At 48.5% G+C, this 21,478-nt stretch overlaps 1 protein-coding gene across 3 annotated transcripts in view; it reads right to left on the bottom strand.

The window, feature by feature from the left end:
* Positions 1-21,478, bottom strand: part of dlgap2a (discs, large (Drosophila) homolog-associated protein 2a) — a 160,190-nt gene that overhangs the window by 87,486 nt on the left and 51,226 nt on the right. For all 3 annotated transcript variants that reach the window (XR_013121775.1, XM_076977577.1, XM_076977576.1), the window contains exon 2: positions 10,847-12,021. Coding sequence is in view for 2 of the 3 variants with exons in the window: in XM_076977577.1 (XP_076833692.1) it covers positions 10,847-11,953 (1,107 nt within the window). In the remaining variant the exon portion in view is untranslated. The remainder of the gene's footprint in view (positions 1-10,846; positions 12,022-21,478) is intronic.

Here is a 21,478-nt window from a genome sequence, read left to right as displayed (position 1 = left end):
CCTCTGCAGCATGACTTCATCTGAGAGTAAAGATGGCCGCTTTTCAGGAAATCCCTCAGATCCCACAGGAAGTTAATGGTTGTTGCAATACTGGTCTGCCCCCTGCAGGTCCGGATGAGCACTAGTTTATTTTTGATGTGAAAGTGAATCAAGGTGTTTGTAAGTTGGCATGACAATAATGCACAAAAGAATATTGGACAGCTGTAACGCAGCACGCGCTGCGGAGCAAGGGGACGGACATCCATTTTCATCCGCTTATCTGGGTCCGAGTGGTAGCCTACCGGGGGCAGTAGTCTAAGCAAAGAGGCCCATGTTTCCCTCTCCCCAGCCACCACTTCTAGCTCTTCTGGGGGGATACTGAGGTGTTCCCAGGACAGCCGAGAGATATAATCTCTCCAGCGCGTCCTGGGTTTTCCCCGGGGTCTCCTCCCAGTTGGACATGGCCAGAGCATCTCACCAGGGAGGCGCCCAGGGGGCATCCAGACCAGATTGTCTCTAAGGGGGAGCACGCACACCCTGCAGAGGAAACTAATTTCAGCGGCAATCTCATTCTTTTGGTCACTGCCCAGAGCTCGTGGCCATAGGTGAGAGTCAGAACATTGATTGACCAGTAAATCGAGAGCTTTGTCTTTTGGCTCAGCTCTCTCTTCACTACAACGGTCCAGTACGGTGTCCACAACACTGCAGCCGCAGCACCGATCCACCTGTCAACCTCTCCTTCCATCCTTCCCTCGTGAACAAGAACCCGAGATACTTCAACTCCTCCACTTGAGGCGCCCCTGCTGAGTTGATGCTGATGTTACTTCCGGGTACTGACAATGTCTGTATGTACCATTTATATCCACAGGTGTCAATTCCAGGTTCAGAAAGTAAAAGTCCTCACCAGGATTTTGCTCAAGCTTGCTGGATTTTCTAATTAGTGCAATCCAGGTAAAATTAATGGAATCAACACAATCCAGGAAGCCTGAGCAAAATCCTGGTGAGGACTTTTACTTTCTGAACCTGGAATTGCCACCTCTGTTTATATAGACATATTTGTCCCTGTGGGTACTAGCACACTGCTACGTGTTTGTGGTATCATTTGTTTTGCTAGTGTTTTGTCAGCTGTATTTCTACTATTCATGGAGTGACAAGAGGGAAGAATGTGTGTGTACCTACATTGTAAGTTCAGGCTCATTGTTTCTACACATTAGGTAAATGGGTGGGTGACCCCCACTCATTCTATAGTGCAGGGGTGTCAAACTCATTTTCATCGCGGGCCACATCTGCATAATCGTTGCCCACAGAGGGCCATATGTAACTTATAAATGTAACTAATCCTTAATGTTTAACAACTCTGAATTTATTACTTATTCAAGTTACACATATTACATATATATTTGTAAAAAAATATTTTTGCTTGTTACTGTTATTATAAAATAAATCCTTTTAATTTATGTTATGAAACCCACATTACTCCATCAATCAATGATCAAACTATCAAAGTGAATAAAGAAAAATAACATCAAAGATATCACATTTACTTGAAATATCAAATAACTGAAAATAGCAATTGTGCTTCAAAAACGCTCCCTCTGAAAAAGACTTTGAACCGCGGGGGATTTCTTCAGTCCCAACAAAGCTGCGTTTACTGCCGCATGGTTTGTGGTTGTGAACACATTCAGTTGCCATCGCGGTTTGTATTTTAATTCTTTGGCAATTTGTTGTTTTTCTTGATAACTAATGGCACTTAGCTCCGTGTTTGGTCTCCATATACTGACGTACTTTTTGTCAACCGCCACAACTTCATAACACAAAAGACAAGACATACCGGTTTTTCTCCTTGAAGAACAACAAGCTCCCATCTTTCTAGAAACATCCTTCCATCTGAATCGATGTTTCTCTTCCTGGACATTTTGGGATCATTATTTGTATTTCTCAATTACACTTATTGGGAAAATCACATCTATGTTGAAATACTGCAGTGTTGAGAGACCGTCACTTCACGGGTATCAGAATTGTGGGAAATGTAGTTTTTTTTTTTTTTGTAACTGAAAAATGTAGCATGTTTTAGTTCACTTTTGAGTCTTTAGCATTAATTAAGAACAATAAAGAATAGGGTTCAAGAATCAGTGAAATACCCAAAATGTCGAGTCATCCATACACACACATGGACCCACTCAGAGACGTTGGGTTAATTAGGTCTGGGAGGATTTGATATTTTTAGATTTTGAAAGCTAGAAGAAAGACACACGCTGTGGTGTGATTAGAGTCATTTGAAGTTGCTGATAAAACTGAAAAGAAATAAAGTGAATAAATGAGATGAGAAGGAGGAAGAGTCACCAGAGGAGAGGAGGGGGAGGAGCCTATAGAATACAGGAGGGGAGGAGCCTCTTGAGTAGAGGGGCGGAGCAGCCTCTAGAGTAGAGGAGGGGGAAGAGTCTCTGGAGTAGGAAAGGGAAGTGGCCTCTAGAGGACATAAGGGGAGGGGCCTCTAGAGGATATAAGGGGAGGGGCCTCTAGAGGACATAAGGGGAGGGGCCTCTAGAGGATATAAGGGGAGGGGCCTCTAGAGGACATAAGGGGAGGGGCCTCTAGAGGAGAGAAGGGGAGGGGCCTCTAGAGGAGAGAAGGGGAGGAGCCTCCAGAGGAGAGAAGGGGAGGAGCGTCCAGAGGAGAGGAGGGGAGGAGCCTCCAGAGAAAGAAAAAGGGAGAGGGGAATCGCTCCATTACCTTAAACCATATGGTTCTGAATATGTATAAGTAATAAATACACCCTCAATAACCCTTATACACACCACCCACTTTGCTAAAAGTTACATAATAAAGTATCTTGTTTGTCTTACTGAAATTGTAAAACCTGTAAAACTGTAAAACCTATAATATCTATATCATAAATATTGAATGTTGCTGCTGTTGATAATAGTGCAAATGTAAATGTGCCATATTTGTCAATTGTAATTTTTCACTGCAATCGAAATTTGTCCTCCACATTTACCCATCTGTGCAGTTAAAACACACACACACACACACACACACACACACACACACACACACACACACACACACACTAGTGATTACTAGAGGGCCGGGGAGCAGTTGGGGTTAGGTGCCTTGCTCAAGGGCACCTCAGTCATGGCCTCAGCCCTGGGAATCGAACCCACGACCCTCCGGTCACAAGACCAGTTCCCTACCACAGGACCATGACTGTGGTATATATAAATCACATGAATACACACACTTCTCATCCTCAGATTTATATATGCAAGCAGACAGATGGAGGAAGAGATGCATGTGTGCGTGCGTATATACAAACACACGACTACAACTTCCACAAAGTTCACAGAGTTCATAAATCCATCTTTATAGCAGGGTCCTGGCCTCTGAATTAATTGCAAACATCAATGACCTATTTAAATGATTTATTTTAACCTATTAACTTCTGAACCTAAAATATGATACAGTGTGTAAGAACATCTTGTCCCACGATGGAAGCCTGTGCGTGCGTGCGCAAACACACACACGCACGCACGCACGCACGCACGCACACACACACGCACGCACGCACGCACGCACGCACGCACGCACGCACGCGCGCGCACGCACGCGCGCACGCACGCACGCACGCGCACGCACGCACGCACGCACGCACGCACGCACGCACGCACGCACGCACGCACACACACACACACACACACACACACACACACACACACACACACACAGTTTGCTGACTGCACAACCTCTCTCCCACTCTCAGAAGGCTCAGACTGGGGTTTTATTGAGCTGTTTGTCTTGCATAGCCATGCAGCTGGCTTTTAATCAGTCTCTCTCTCTCTCTCTCTCTCTCTCTCTCGCTCTCTCATTATCTCCACATTTATCTTTCTCATGCTCTCTTTCCATCTCTCTCTCTAGCTCCCTATCTTTTCCATTCTCACGTTCTATCTCTCTCTCTCTTTCTCTCTCTCCATATGTCTCTCCCCTCTCACTTCCATTTCTTTCTCATGGGCTCTCTGCCCTTTTCTTTCTCTCTCTCTCTCTCTGCCCTTTTCTCCCTCTCTCTCTCTCTCTCTCTCTCTCTCTCTCTCCTGTCTCTCTCTGCCCTTCTCTCTCTCTCTCTCTCTCTCTGCCCTTTTCTCCCTCTCTCTCTCTCTCTCTCTCTGCCCTTTTCTCCCTCTCTCTCTCTCTCTCTCTCTCTCTCTCTCTGGCTCGTCTTTTGCTCATGAACACACTCATTAACTGGCTTATTAAAGTGCTCCGCAACACCCTGTCAGCAGAACTGGCTTGGAGCAATCATCTGCTCACCTCAGAAGAGAAGACGAAGGGAGGAGAAGAGACAAGGGCAAGAAGAGAGGAACACAAAGAGAAAAAAGAAAGAGAAAGACAGTAAATATAGAGAAACTAAACAAAGAGCCGTAAAGCATAAATGTACGCATACCGTAGGACACCAACACACAGACAGATATGCAGAGAGTGTGACCTTGGATTCTTGTTGTGGTTGCTAATAGTGATTAGCCCCGGGGCTCGGTAATGCTATATCCAATCATCTCTCTCGCTTTCCAGTGTTTACAACACAGCATGTAGCACACCGATCCATAAACCCCAGCCCCGCCCACGCTGGATGAGGAAGAGCAGACCCAGCTCCGCCCACGCAGGATGAGGAAGAGCAGACACAGCCCCGCCCACGCAGGATGAGGAAGAGCAGACACAGACCAAACGCTACACTGAGGAACCGTCATGTTCAGCATTATGATCCATTATGACCAAATGAGGTGATTCCTGCAGCAGTGAGACCCAAACAGATGCTCACTGAACACTGAAGTTCTAATCCCACTATTTCAAATGGACAGAGTCATTTTGGCCTGTATGTAAATGACTCTCTTCTGGAAATGTGGGAAAACATTTTGGCATTCACGTAACTGCGAACTAGTGTGTAGTGTTCGCCTGCTGAGTGGAGATCTGGCCAAAAGTCAAGGGTCACACAACTATAGCGTCCCTAGAGGAGGTTCTATAGCTACAAGTATCTTACAAGTGCTCTGATGTCTCTGGTCCCCCACAGAACAGCTCACAGTCCCTGACACAGCAGGCAAAAATGAAAATGAGTCAGTGAGAGAGTAAATGATAGAAAGAGAGAGAGAGATAAAACCCAGAATATAAACACGACAAGAGAGACTATTACACAATGAGGAAAGATGGACCAGACCATGCAGCATAGTGTGTGTGTGTGTGTGTGTGTGTGTGTGTGTGTGTGTGTGTGTGTGTGTGTGTGTGTGTGTGTGTGTGTGCACGTGTGTGTGTGTGTGTGTGTGTGTGCACGTGTGTGTATGCATCTGTGTGTAAGTGCCTAGAGTGATTGTGGGTGTGAATTAGGTGTAGGTTAGCGGGTGCCTCCATCAGCTGGTGTAGAGTATCATTACCAGGCAGCCCAACACCTGCGTCCCAGCGCCCGGTGTCTCTGTACGCTCCATCTGCTCCCGTGGACCCTCACAGCTCACCATAGCTGCAGCTTCTGTGCCCTCATCTCCTGCCTAACACGGGCAACCAGTCCCGCAGGGGTGAAGATCAAACAACGCCCCTCTCTCCACCAGACTGCAGGCCGCTTTAACACAGCACGGCACCAGAGCAACTCAATTCCAACCAAATCAAGTCAGATGTTCCAAGCTCAATTATCCCAGTGATCTTCCTAATACCAATTATGCTAAACAATGATCATTTTTCTCAGAGAACTCTGTGTGCTAAAAGGCACCACTTGAATCCTGAGTGTGTGTGTATTTCGCCATGACTAATTCCACTTTAAATCACAGCATTATCTTGTGCACTGTTAGTCATTTAGAGGCAATGCTTAGTATGTCACTACAGACACTCACCCCCATCCTGTCATTACAGACACTCACCCCCATCCTGTCATTACAGACACTCACCCCATCCTACCACTACAGACAGTATATAAAGTATTATATAAAGTATATAAAGAGCCCTGTATATTTAAGTATATAAAGAACCCTGTATATTTAAGTATATAAAGAACCCAGTATATTTGAGTATATAAAGAATCCAGTATATTTGAGTATATAAAGAACCCAGTATATTTGAGTATATAAAGAACCCAGTATATTTGAATATATAAAGAGCTCAGTATATTTGACTATATAAAGAGCCCAGAATATTTGAGTATATAAAGAATCCAGTATATTTGAGTATATAAAGAACCCAGTATATCTGAGTATATAAAGTATATAAAGAGCCCTGTATATATGAGTATATAAAGAGCCCTGTATATTTAAGTATATAAAGTATATAAAGAGCCCAGTATATTTGAGTATATGAAAAGCCCAGTATATTTGAGTATATGAAGAGCCCAGTATATTTGAGTATATAAAGAACCCAGTATATTTGAGTATATAAAGTATATAAAGATCCCAGTATATTTGAGTATGTGAAGAGCCCAGTATATTTGAGGATATGAAGAGCTCAGTATATTTGAGTACATAAAGTGTGACGATACAGTCCCCACCACTAGGTGCATCAGTTGTCCTGTTATTGTTGCGTTGTGTTCATCTCTCAGGTGGGCGGGGCCTATCAGCAGACCACACACATAGTTTAATGTCTGTGTCTGCAACGAGCCAGCCGGCATATTATTTAGCAGACTTTATTAACAGACTTTATTAACAAGAGATTCATCATGATCAATTAGATTAATCAATTTTACAAAGGGAAGTTTGACCTTTGTAGCTCAAATAAGGTTTCAGTTAACGCCATCGTAAAAGGCAGTATTCCAGAGGGCAGGTTTAACAAACTTAAACCGTAATCTCTGACTGACCAAAATCTTTTCATTATACCCTGAGTTATCGGCTCCAAAACACCTGATTAGAACCTCAGGCCTGGAGGTAAATGCTGGTGATCTGACCTGCAGATGTTAACACATCACCTACAGACGCCAAGACAAATTTTATGCATAAACTCCAGAGTACAGTACAATAGTACAATAGAGCCCCCTGCCTGGGCTGGGCTGGGCTGGGCTGGGCTGGGCTAACCCTGAGTCCAGTCACAATCTGGAACCTGGCCGTTCACACCCCTGTCTTCCCATCCCAGTTCTGGCTCCAGTTCTGTAGTGGGCCAGACTGGGTGACAGGGTGGGGGGTATGGAGTCATAAGACAACAGGTGGGGTTCTCCATCCACCCCAACAAGAAAACCATCAAAGTGATTAGAATCACATGGAAGGAAACATATCCGTTATAAGACAGTGATATTGACTGATATATTCTGTGTAAATTTGTTTACCATGTAGCGTTGAGAGTCTGTTGTCTCGCTGCTGAGAGCCAGTCCACTGTGACATGATGCAGGGGAACAGAATGTGTCACTGCCTCTAAATGAATGGCGTGTGTTTCTGCTTCATATTCATTCACCACTGGAGAGGCAGTAATGAGAAGGTGGATCCTAGCAGGACAGATGCTAATACTGTTTTCTGGAGTTCCGTCTTAGAGTTCCTCCCTGAGGTTGTGTTGTTCAAAAGCTTCCTTTGTTGCAATATGTGCAGTACAAGTTTTATTGTAGTCTCGTGAGGGATCTACTCAGTCTTCATTCAGAGCCTTCGTCTAAACTCCAGCACTAGAGACAGGCGTCCCTGGTCTAACGTCTTATACCCAATATATGCAGTAGTTTAAGAGGTAGAGTTCTACTGGAGATAGAGCAGCTATGTACATTTAGTACATTTGCTCAGTTAACAGGCAACAATCTTGGTTGCTTTGAAAGAAGAGTGGTCTTCTGACCCAGCAAACGCAAGCATTTCAAGTGAGATGGCTTTTATGAGAAATCCTGACCCTGACCCCGACCAACACAACAGGCCATATCTACTCTCACAGAATGAGTCTTCAAGCGTGACTGTCACTAATCTGTTACACGTAACTAAATAATGGCCGACAGTGTGAAACGAGCAGTGAAGATGAGACGATGAATTGTGAATGAGCTTCAATCAGATTATGACAATGATTATGAATGACAATCGCAAGTCTTTCTCCTCAACTCAGTGCCAAACTAATGGCATTAAATCAATCTCTAATGATGTCTGATGTGATCTGACATCTGACATTTAAACCTTGTGTTGTTTCATGGGCGTCGGCGTTACCCGTCTGTGGAAGCCAATCCAAGTGCAGATCAGCCATCTGGGCTCAGCCAATCACAGGCCACGTCCTCTCGGACACAAAGGCCAAAGGGAGTTAGAAGCAATGGTACAAGACAAAAACAAACAAGTAAAACTTTTTAGCATTGATTGTTCTCTGAACTGCATTCACTGCTAACATTTCCATCTCCTTCACTCAGCTAACCTTCCCGATGAAGAGACTCCAGAAATACCCCTAAATACGGTCAGTGTACTCCCCAGCACAGGGGCATAAATCTGTCTGAAAGCACGGGTCACTGAGGTCTGCGCTGATAACAGCTGCCCAACACAGCAGCACAGAGACAGATAGCCAGCTCTATTTTTAGCGTTGCATGTTTATTGCCGCCGAAATAGCCTATTAAAGGTTTGACACAGGCGTGGATCAGAATCATCGATTTTCAGATGGTTCAGGTCACAGTGGCACATGTTGGCAGTTAATCCTACCTGACATGCTTGATAAACACAAACCGAAACTAATTAGTGTGATAATGAGGACGGATTGGTGCAAGTGACACATACGTCTCGGAGACACAACAACAGCGTGGTTCTCCTTCACTCCCACAGCCCCAAACATGCAATTACAGAAATGAATAAATTCACTCGCAAACCCCTTTCTGTACCCACCACATCCCTCAGAATATCTATGCAACTCTCTAGAGGTGGTCAGAAGCATAAAGCATTCCTATGACACACCAGCTCATTGGTCTCAGTCCTGAAGGACCTTTGCATAATATCATTACAGACAATAGGTGCATTCTAACATCCTGGTCGTTGTATTAGCACTGTCATTTTATAAGTGTAAGCGTTATTTATCACAGCAATATAATCGTACGTCTATTTGTAATCCAACCTGCAGCACGTTTGTAATTGTTTTGACTCATTGCTCTTGTTATGTTAGCTACGTTGGCTAACAGCTCTGGGCACAGCTTGTGTACCCTTTGTCCTTTGTTCAAGCTTCTTCCTAAAACTAACCTGCGCTAATATACAGCATATTTCTAATATATTTCAGATTTCTGACTGTCCACTGTGTATCACCTTATTCTTTGCAAACAACTTCTGTTCATCTTTAATAGATGACACAAGCTAGACGTTTAATGGACCCTTAGAATGCTTAGCACAGAACCCACGTCCAAATGGGTTCTGTCCTAGTGTGCCTGCCAAACCCACCAACACACCGTGAACATGCTTCACCTGTAGCTGAAGCAGCTCAAATCTGGGTGTGGTCTCTCATTCCTTCCACACAGCCCAATGCTAAACGTACTGTGCTTCTGGCCTACTGAGTGTTCATTCTTTTGGGAGGTAGGCCAAATGTGTTTGCGTGTGGGCATTAAAGACAACGGAGTGTGTGTGGCTCTGTTGACAGAAGGTTGAACAAGCTAGATCCATGGTTGATTAACTGGTTTAAACAATTATTGTGGAAGGCAGTGGGGATAAACAAGCAGTCCTGACAGATGTGCACAGCTCGGTTAGATAACGTTTGTGATTTCATGACAGAAAATCACAAGTGGATATTTTCAACAGTTATGCTCCATACTGTATGCCAAGCTATCTCAAGTACTGAAAAATTAAGTGTCCCTTGAATAATGAAAGTTGCTAACAGTGATATATGAGCTCATTTTAGTACCAAACAATCAATGATGATCAATATGACTCTGTGTTTGCAGTATTTCTTGAACATTAGCAACACTCCTCCGGGCACGTAGTGCTACTGCCCAGCTGGCGGTACTGCTGAATCTGCTCTCCACAGAGGGGTGTGTCTCACTCCACAGAGGGGTGTGTCTCACTCCACAGAGAGGGTGTCTCACTCCACAGAGGGGTGTGTCTCACTCCACAGAGGGGTGTATCTCACTCCACAGAGGGGTGTGTCTCACTCCACAGAGGAGTGTGTCTCACTCCACAGAGGGGTGTGTCGCACTCAAGAGAGAGGTGTGTCTCACTCCACAGAGGAGTGCATCTCACTCCACAGAGGGGTGTATCTCACTCTACAGAGAGATGTGTCACACTCAAGAGAGAGGTGTGTCTCACTCCACAGAGGGGTGTGTCTCACTCCACAGAGAGGTGTGTCTCACTCCACAGAGGAGTGTGTCTCACTCCACAGAGGGGTGTGTCTCACTCCACAGAGGGGTGTATCTCACTCCACAGAGGGGTGTGTCTCACTCCACAGAGAGATGTGTCGCACTCAAGAGAGGTGTGTCTCACTCCACAGAGGAGTGCATCTCACTCTACAGAGAGATGTGTCACACTCAAGAGAGAGGTGTGTCTCACTCCACAGAGGGGTGTGTCTCACTCCACAGAGGAGTGCATCCCACTTCACATTACACCATCACAAACATATACACAACCAGAAAGGCTTCAGCAGTAGCAGGACTGGTAAACTGCTTTATACTGTGTATACTGTGTATTCGTGTTTTGGTTTACAAACAGCATTGTGATTTTTGGATCATTGCTACACTGCTCTAGATAAACTAGTGGACATTAAAATTATACATACTGATGGTGTGGGGCACAGATATCACTCACCAAATTATTCTTTCTTTGGTATTGCAAACAAAAAAACTATTTTCAAGTGTGATAAAAATATTCAAGATAAAATGAAATCAGTGATTTACTCTCCTGTCTCTGGATTCATCTCTCAGTGCCTGTTCTGCTCAAGAGCGTCATACTGTCTAACAGCCGGAGGAACCCCACAACTCCAGACTGGGACTAACCTGCAGGTAATGACACGGCCTCATGGAGGACTTCAGGTCTGGAGGCATCACGGGTTTCTCCAGGTTGAGTGAGGACTTGCGGTAAGCCTCCTTGGCCTGGCTAACAGTCAGTGTGGACCAGGAGCTGCGCTTCATGAACTTGCCTTCTGGCGCCATGGCAACGCCCTCACAGGCTGAACACTTCACGTCATTGTTGCTCTTGGAGGTCTTGAGCGAAAGGTCACCAAAGTGGCTCTGGACCGAGTCTGGGTAGCAGTGGGTCACGTGGTCCACGTGATGACGGCTCATGATGCTCGGGGTTCTGTAGGTGCTGTCACTGTCCAGGTTGTCGTCGGAGCTCCACCATCCGGCGATCCCGGAGCGGTACTTTGACTCGCTCTTGCGTTCCTTACTCTTGCTCCTCTTGCTATGTTTGTGGTGCCCGCCGTGGTGGTGTCCGCCGTGGTGGTGATGACCTCCGTCTGAGCGTGAATCTCCCTTGGTGCCGTTCATCTTGGACGAGCCCTCTAGCGAGTGGGATTTGGTGAAGAGCTTCTGGACGGAGTGGACCAGGTGGCGGATGCGTCCGGGGCTCTCGCTCCTGTGCTCGGACCCGCCGGACGCACCGGCCGCAGACGTGCGCTGGTACTGCAGCGTGTGGAAGCCGTCACGGTGGATGGGGAGCTGCTTCTCAAACTGGTCCAGCAGGTTGGCTGGGATGCGGTTCATCTTCCCAGATCCACTGCTGTTTCCACCACCACCACCACCACCACCACCTCCACCTCCACCTCCACCTCCTCCAACACCCCCTCCACTGTGAGGCACGGACCCATCCTCCCGCCCACTCTCATGGTGGGAGCTGTAGTGCATCCTGGGAAAGGTGCTGCTGGAGACGAGGTCGGAGGTCATGGAGACGGGCATCACCATGCACTCGGAGTGGATGGAGCTCCGAGGGGAGCAGCGGTGGTGGTCCATAGGGCAGCTCTCCGTGGGGCTGAGCAGGTAGGAGGAGCGGGGGTCAGGGACCCCATGCTGCAGGTGGTCGAGCGAGTGGTCACAGTCACCCAGGATGCAGCTGTGTCCGGGCGCGATGCTCAACTGGGGACGACCGCCTGATAGACCTTTCATATTCCTGGGAGGGGAGGGGCAGTTGTCTTCATCGAAGAACTGGACGGGCGACCATGAATATGGCTGGTCTGTAAACGACAAGGAAACACAGTTCAGAGTCAGGAAGCAGTTCATTTCAGCCTTCAGCTACACTGTCCAGGTAACCTGTTTGTTTCAAGGAAATAACACAAACACCTAATTTGACTAATTAGGATACATTTTTTGCTCAGCCGTAGCTCATTGGACACATCCACATCCTAACAACAGGTCAGAGGTCCTGAAGGACATGACAGACCAGTCCTGCTCCCGCCGTACTGACCTTAAATGTGACGGGTCTTGAAAGCAAGAATTCTACAAAACTTGGTGGTGTGTATCTCTGCAGTACAGAGGCACTACAATTATGTTGCTTCATTTAAACTTTCATAGATTCTGCTCAGCAGTTTTCCCACTTTCCTGCTCATGAACATTTGTTTGGACTGTGCTAGAAAACGAACCACCTGAGCATTTCTTTGTCTTTAGTGGAGTATTTGCCAGTTTCCATGAATAAAGGCCTCCTATAAAACATGAGCAACACTGAGCCCCTCCCCCTGACTAAACCCTCTCAGAGCCCCTCCCCCTGACTAAACACTCTCAGAGCCCCTCCCCCTGACTGAACCCTCTCAGAGCCCCTCCCCCTGACTAAACCCTCTCAGAGCTCCTCCTACTGACTGAACCCTCTCAGAGCCCCTCCTACTGACTGAACCCTCTTAGTGCTTAGTGCCCCTCCCCCTGACTGAACCCTCTCAGACCCCCTCCCCCTGACTAAACACTCTCAGAGCCCCTCCCCCTGACTGAACCCTCTCAGAGCCCCTCCCCCTAACTAAACCCTCTCACAGCTCCTCCTACTGACTGAACCCTCTTAGTGCTTAGTGCCCCTCCCCCTGACTGAACCCTCTCAGTGCCCCTCCCCCTGACTAAACACTCTCAGAGCCCCTCCCCCTGACTGAACCGTCTCAAAGCCCCTCCCCCTGACTGAACCCTCTCAGAGCCCCTCCCCCTGACTAAACCCTCTCAGAGCCCCTCCCCCTGACTAAACCCTCTCAGAGCCCCTCCCCCTGACTAAACACTCTCAGAGCCCCTCCCCCTGACTGAACCCTCTCAGACCCCCTCCCCCTGACTAAACACTCTCAGAGCCCCTCCCCCTGACTGAACCCTCTCAGAGCCCCTCCCCCTAACTAAACCCTCTCACAGCTCCTCCTACTGACTGAACCCTCTTAGTGCTTAGTGCCCCTCCCCCTGACTGAACCCTCTCAGTGCCCCTCCCCCTGACTAAACACTCTCAGAGCCCCTCCCCCTGACTGAACCGTCTCAAAGCCCCTCCCCCTGACTGAACCCTCTCAGAGCCCCTCCCCCTGACTAAACCCTCTCAGAGCCCCTCCCCCTGACTAAACACTCTCAGAGCCCCTCCCCCTGACTGAACCCTCTCAGACCCCCTCCCCCTGACTAAACAATCTCAGAGCCCCTCCCCCTGACTGAACCCTCTCAGAGCCCCTCCCCCTGACTAAACCCTCTCAGAGCTCCTCCTACTGACTGAACCCTCTCAGAGCCCCTCCCCCTGACTGAACCCTCTCAGTGCCCCTCCCCCTGACTAAACACTCTCAGAGCCCCTCCCCCTGACTGAACCGTCTCAAAGCCCCTCCCCCTGACTGAACCCTCTCAGAGCCCCTCCCCCTGACTGAACCCTCTCAGAGCCCCTCCCCCTGACTGAACCCTCTCAGAGCCCCTCCCCCTGACTAAACCCTCTCAGAGCTCCTCCTACTGACTGAACCCTCTCAGAGCCCCTCCCCCTGACTGAACCCTCTCAGTGCCCCTCCCCCTGACTAAACACTCTCAGAGCCCCTCCCCCTGACTGAACCGTCTCAAAGCCCCTCCCCCTGACTGAACCCTCTCAGAGCCCCTCCCCCTGACTGAACCCTCTCAGAGCCCCTCCCCCTGACTGAACCCTCTCAGAGCCCCTCCCCCTGACTAAACCCTCTCAGAGCTCCTCCTACTGACTGAACCCTTTCAGAGCCCCTCCCCCTGACTGAACCCTCTCAGTGCCCCTCCCCCTGACTAAACACTCTCAGAGCCCCTCCCCCTGACTGAACCGTCTCAAAGCCCCTCCCCCTGACTGAACCCTCTCAGAGCCCCTCCCCCTGACTAAACCCTCTCAGAGCCCCTCCCCCTGACTGAACCCTCTCAGAGCCCCTCCCCCTGACTAAACCCTCTCAGAGCCCCTCCCCCTGACTGAACCCTCTCAGAGCCCATCCCCCTGACTAAACACTCTCAGAGCCCCTCCCCCTGACTGAACCCTCTCAGAGCCCCTCCCCCTGACTAAACCCTCTCAGAGCGCCTCCCCCTGACTAAACCCTCTCAGAGCCCCTCCCCCTGACTAAACACTCTCAGAGCCCCTCCCCCTGACTGAACCCTCTCAGAGCCCCTCCCCCTGACTAAACCCTCTCAGAGCTCCTCCTACTGACTGAACCCTCTTAGTGCTTAGTGCCCCTCCCCCTGACTGAACCCTCTCAGACCCCCTCCCCCTGACTAAACACTCTCAGAGCCCCTCCCCCTGACTGAACCCTCTCAGAGCCCCTCCCCCTGACTAAACCTTCTCAGAGCTCCTCCTACTGACTGAACCCTCTCAGAGCCCCTCCCCCTGACTGAACCCTTTCAGTGCCCCTCCCCCTGACTAAACACTCTCAGAGCCCCTCCCCCTGACTGAACCGTCTCAAAGCCCCTCCCCCTGACTGAACCCTCTCAGAGCCCCTCCCCCTGACTAAACCCTCTCAGAGCCCCTCCCCCTGACTGAACCCTCTCAGAGCCCCTCCCCCTGACTAAACACTCTCAGAGCCCCTCCCCCTGACTGAACCCTCTCAGAGCCCCTCCCCCTGACTGAACCCTCTCAGAGCCCCTCCCCCTGACTAAACCCTCTCAGAGCCCCTCCCTCCCGACTCCCCATTGCTGGGACAGCTGGCACTCTGTGTTGCCATTAATCCAATGCAAAGTGAAATAATAGCCCATCATTTTGACTCGGCCATGCCATCCATCAAGGCCGGCTTTGGAGGCGGAGTTTCGAGGCGCGTTGGGGACCGTCCTTGGGATGAAGACTCAGACCACGCATATGTGTACCCTGCGTGTGCCTTCAAATGGAAACATGATCATGTCTCCGCCCCTTTTCGGACAGTTCTTGTGTTCTCCTTTGACACGGGCAGAAATAGAGATAGTGACACGTCAGGGGGAGGACGTGTTCACTCGTGTTCACGCATCACTACACCCATCTAAAGAGCCCATAACCTAGCGTTGGAGAATACCCCAAGACCTTCATAATCCCATTCACACAGCATTAATGAAAGAAAAGATGCAGTGCTCTTTAGCATGAGATTGTGATCAGCTGTGATTAGTATTAGCCACAGTACCTGGCAGGACTGAATTTGCACTCACGAGTTGTGAGAACTGAGTGCTGCTTTGGTCTCAGATCTTTTACAAACCACCAAACCTGTAACCTTCACAGGAAAACGTAAGAAACAAATGGATCATGGATTACCGATATTCATGATAAACACAGGTCAGAGATACTGCACAGTTTCCTTTATCTTTTATAGTCTTGTTTAAGGTTTAACCTTGAAACTATACATTTTGCTAAGAAAGTCTAATTTGCTGTCATTATGGACATCAAAGAATAAAACATCCACAAGAATCAACCACCATCAAAAACAACTTTCCTCAGAGCCTCAGTGTTCCCAACACTCTAGTAAGATGAATAACAGGAATCGATGAATAACAGGAAACTTCAAGCTCTGAAATTCCTTAAATGTGTTTATCCTGTACTCACCAGCATTATCAGCATCCTTATGTAGGATTTAAACTACAACACATCTGCACCTTTGCCAGACACAAGAAAACACAAACAGACACAAACAGACACAAACAGACACTTCAGTCATCCTCTGGCTCCAGGAACTGGACAGATGATCAAGGCAAGAAGGACTTTCGAAGTCAGACAATATAACCTTTAGAGATTTGAGAGAGGAATATAAAATCTTTCACTGGAGTCAATGTCCATTATCAGTGAGCAGGTCCTCACAGTATTAGAGCAGCACAGGATCACCCTGCACCGGAACCCCACAGACACGTGGACCTCACAGACACCTGGACCCCACAGACACCTGGACCTCACAGACACCTGGACCCCACAGACACCTGGACCCCCACAGACACCTGGATCCCCACAGACACCTGGACCCCCACAGACACCTGGACCCCCACAGACACCTGAACCCCACAGACACCTGAACCCCACAGACACCTGGACCCCCACAGACACCTGGATCCCCACAGACACCTGGACCCCCACAGACACCTGAACCCCACATACACCTGGATCCCCACAGACACCTGGACCCCCACAGACACCTGAACCCCACATACACCTGGACCCCACAGACACCTGGACCCCCACAGACTCCTGGACCCCCACAGACACCTGAACCCCACAGACACCTGGACCCCCACAGACACCTGGACCCCCACAGACACCTGGACCCCTACAGACACCTGGACCCCACAGACACCTGGACCCCATAGACACCTGGACCCCCACAGACACCTGAACCCCCACAGACACCTGGACCCGCACAGACACCTGGAACCCCACAGACACCTGGACCCCCACAGACACCTGGACCCCACAGACACCTGGACCCCACAGACACCTGAACCCCCACAGACACCTGGACCCCCACAGACACCTGGACCCCACAGACACCTGAACCCCCACAGACACCTGGAACCCCACAGACACCTGGACCCCACAGACACCTGAACCCCCATAGACACCTGGACCCCCACAGACACCTGGACCCCACAGACACCTGGACCCCCACAGACACCTGAACCCCCACAGACACCTGGACCCTCACAGACACCTGGAACCCCACAGACACCTGGACCCCACAGACACCTGAACCCCCACAGACACCTGGATCCCCACAGACACCTGGACCCCACAGACACCTGGACCCTCACAGACACCTGGAACCCCACAGACACCTGGACCCCACAGACACCTGAACCCCCACAGACACCTGGACCCCCACAGACACCTGGACCCCACAGACACCTGGAACCCCACAGACACCTGGAACCCCACAGACACCTGGACCCCCACAGACACACAGGTCCTTCCGTGTCCCTACTGCCCACATGGGTCTTTCCACCAGAACAAACATTCATCCATGTTTCTGATGTAGTGAAACTCACAGTTTATTAACATGTTGATTAAGTCTGTAATGTTACATTCATGGCATTATATTATCTGTATTTTTACAGAGGTCTTTTATCATGTTCATAAACTGTGAAATTCTGTGTGGCTTATCCAATTAAGCATTTAATTTTTTTAATAAAAAATTTAATTTAGCCCCGTTTCCAACAGCAGAGTATTAGCTCTTCATTCCAGTATATAGTCACCCTACAATCACCCTACAATCACCCTACAATCACCCTACTGTCACCCTACAATCACCCTTCTATCACTCTACAATCACCCTACAATCACCCTTCCATCACTCTACAATCACCCTACTATCACCCTACAATCACCCTACTATCACCCTACAATCACCCTACAATCACCCTACTATCACCCTTCTATCACTCTACAATCACCCTACTGTCATCCTACAATCACCCTACAATCACCCTACTGTCTCGCTACAGTGATCACAATGCTAGATGCTGAAAAAGTAAAGGTAATGTAGAGGTGTTAAGGACATTCACAGAAATTTTACAAAAGTCCTTTCCCTGAAATACATTGGTCATAATAACACCTTTTACATAGAAAATGTTCTGCAAGCAAGATAGTAAAATAGTTAAAATCAGTCAAATCTTCTTTAAAAACCAGACAAGAGCAGCAGGATATTGTGCAGATTCCAGACAGTCTCAGTGAGTGTGGAGGCCTTGCAGAAGCTCCCTGGTGCTTCATTACGGTTCAGAAGGACTTTTGGCCCATGCTGAGTTATTCAGGCCATGTCAACATCTACTTTAATGATGCTAAAGTGATTCTGGATTTACAAGGACCTGGAAAGTGAACAGTTTTGTTCATGTCGCAAATTCATTTACACACACTGGCTGCAATTGGTTTCAATATATCTTAAAACCCAACTGCAACATGACAAGCTCTCACATATCCATACCTGTCAAGTTTTGTATTTAAAAATACGGTACATTTCCCGTATATGACGTCATCGCCTAATTTGCATAATCAGTTATTTGCATATAGCCGCAATCGAGGCTGTAGGAGAAACGAAAACATCTTTGGAGTGGCAAAAAGTGAAGAAAAAACACCCCAAATATGTTTTGAACTACAAATGAATAAAAAAATAAAAATTTCTAGTGGTATTTCTAGCTACAAATGGTGACATCTCCTGGGCATATTTCTGTGCCTTTAGCCCGCGTTTGTGCTTGGCAGATTGTTCGTGCTGACGGACATCGTTCCTTCCCCCATGAGAGACACTAAAATCACAGCTACATATCTTACAGAATGAGTAGCTATGCCCCTTCATGCTCCTCTTTAGGAAAGTAAATTCCCTGTCCCATTCGTCAAGGTACTCACGCGTACGCTTAGCTTTTTAGGCAGGACTGCCTTCTCTCGTTAAATCCATCTCTGATTTGTTGTTCCAAGTTTGCTCCCACTGTCGACACTAAACCCGCGATTTTTAAATTTATTTATTTTTTTAAAGCATTCATGTGCCTCTCCAAACAGAATTCTGTCACTAGCCTCGCGAGAACTGTCACCTGCAGTAGTCTGGGTGGCAGTTCCACCTGCAGTGGTCTGGGTGACAGTTCCACCTGCAGTGGTCTGGGTGGCAGTTCCACCTGCAGTAGTCTGGGTGACAGTTCCACCTGCAGTAGTCTGGGTGGCAGTTCCACCTGCAGTAGTCTGGGTGACAGTTCCACCTGCAGTAGTCTGGGTGGCAGTTCCACCTGCAGTAGTCTGGGTGGCAGTTCCACCTGCTGTAGTCTGGGTGGCAGTTCCACCTGCAGTGGTCTGGGTGGCAGTTCCACCTGCAGTAGTCTGGGTGGCAGTTCCACCTGCAGTAGTCTGGGTGGCAGTTCCACCTGCAGTAGTCTGGGTGACAGTTCCACCTGCAGTAGTCTGGGTGGCAGTTCCACCTGCAGTAGTCTGGGTGGTAGTTCCACCTGCAGTAGTCTGGGTGGCAGTTCCACCTGCAGTGGTCTGGGTGGCAGTTCCACCTGCAGTAGTCTGGGTGGCAGTTCCACCTGCAGTAGTCTGGGTGGCAGTTCCACCTGCAGTAGTCTGGGTGGCAGTTCCACCTGCAGTGGTCTGGGTGGCAGTTCCACCTGCAGTAGTCTGGGTGGCAGTTCCACCTGCAGTAGTCTGGGTGGCAGTTATCGCGAGGCTAGTGACAGAATTCTGTTTGGAGCGGCACATGAATGCTTTAAAAAAATAAAAATTGAAAAATGAAAATACGGGACAAATACGGGTAAATAAAAATACAGGACGACGCCGGGACAGAGCGGTAAAATACGGGACTGTCCCGCCCAAAACGGGACACTTGACAGGTATGCACATATCATTGTAACACTGAAAGTAGCAAACAAAAAATTGAGGGAAGGGGAGCAAATTTCCCACAAACTCTTAAAAACTGTTTCTAAACTCTTAAAACAACACACAGTACTGTATCTAAACTCTTAAAACAACACACAGTACTGTATCTAAACTCTTAAAACAACACACAGTACTGTATCTAAACTCTTAAAACAACACACAGTACTGTATCTAAACTCTTAAAACAACACACAGTACTGTATCTAAACTCTTAAAACAACACACAGCACTGTATCTAAACTCTTAAAACAACACACAGTACTGTATCTAAACTCTTAAAACAACACACAGTACTGTATCTAAACTCTTAAAACAACACACAGCACTGTATCTAAACTCTTAAAACAACACACAGCACTGTATCTAAACTCTTAAAACAACACACAGTACTGTATCTAAACTCTTAAAACAACACACAGCACTGTATCTAAACTCTTAAAACAACACACAGTACTGTATCTGACCTCTTAAAACAACACACAGTACTGCATCTAAACTCTTAAAACAACACACAGTACTGTATCTAAACTCTTAAAACAACACACAGCACTGTATCTAAACTCTTAAAACAACACACAGTACTGTATCTAAACTTAAATCAACACACAGTACTGTATCTAAACTCATAAAACAACACACAGTACTGTATCTGACCTCTTAAAACAACACACAGTACTGTATCTAAACTCTTAAAACAACACAGAGTACTGTATCTAAACTCTTAAAACAACACACAGCACTGTATCTAAACTCTTAAAACAACACACAGTACTGTATCTCAGCTCTTAAAACAACACACAGTACTGCATCTAAACTGAATTATTATTATGGAAAAATAATTTTCGTATTGTGTCTTCATTTTGCGTTTCTAAAACACTCCCCAGGCCCATGGGCAGCTGTTACTCGTCTGGGTTCCTTCAGAACCAGAGAGGACAGGTGAGGGACAGGTGGAGGACAGGTGGAGGACAGGTGAGGGACAGGTGGAGGACAGGTGGAGGACAGGTGGGGGACAGGTGGAGGACAGGTGGGGGACAGGTGGAGGACAGGTGGAGGACAGGTGGGGGACAGGTGGGGGATAGGTGGAGGACAGGTGGAGGACAGGTGAAGGACAGGTGGGGGACAGGTGGAGGACAGGTGGAGGACAGGTGGGGGACAGGTGGAGGACAGGTGGGGGACAGGTGAAGGACAGGTGGGGGACAGGTGGAGGACAGGTGGGGGACAGGTGACTGACTTTGACAGGTGGTGCGCTTCACCTTCCCAGCAAAACACCCAGTGTTTCTAGACGGAGCATTTTCCATCAGTCAGATGATTAATATGCATTTCTGCTTAGTGAGGCGGAGTGCTCTCTTATGCTGTACACACAGCACTCCAGGTTGTGGCAGGACCTGGGGGCCCCTTGGGCTGGGACGAGGGGTGAGATGAGGGGTGGGACGAGGGGTGGGACGAGGGGTGGGACGAGGGGTGAGATGAGGGGTGAGATGAGGGGTGAGACGAGGGGTGAGATGAGGAGTGAGACGAGGGGTGAGATGAGGGGTGAGATGAGGGGTGAGATGAGGGGTGAGACGAGGGGTGAGATGATGGGTGAGATGAGGGGTTGGATGAGGAGTGGGACGAGGGGTGAGACGAGGGGTGAGACGAGGGGTGAGATGAGGGGTTGGACGAGGGGTGAGACGAGGGGTGAGATGAGGGGTTGGATGAGGGGTGAGATGAGGGGTGAGACGAGGGGTGGGATGAGGGGTGAGATGAGGGGTGAGACGAGGGGTGAGATGATGGGTGAGATGAGGGGTTGGATGAGGAGTGGGACGAGGGGTGAGACGAGGGGTGAGACGAGGGGTGAGATGAGGGGTTGGACGAGGGGTGAGACGAGGGGTGAGATGAGGGGTTGGATGAGGGGTGAGATG

The sequence above is a fragment of the Brachyhypopomus gauderio genome, chromosome 17, assembly GCF_052324685.1.
Source record: "Brachyhypopomus gauderio isolate BG-103 chromosome 17, BGAUD_0.2, whole genome shotgun sequence".
Taxonomy (NCBI): Eukaryota; Metazoa; Chordata; class Actinopteri; order Gymnotiformes; family Hypopomidae; genus Brachyhypopomus; species Brachyhypopomus gauderio.
The sequence above is the reverse complement of the archived record's forward strand: the minus strand, read 5'-3'. Positions and strand labels throughout refer to the sequence as shown.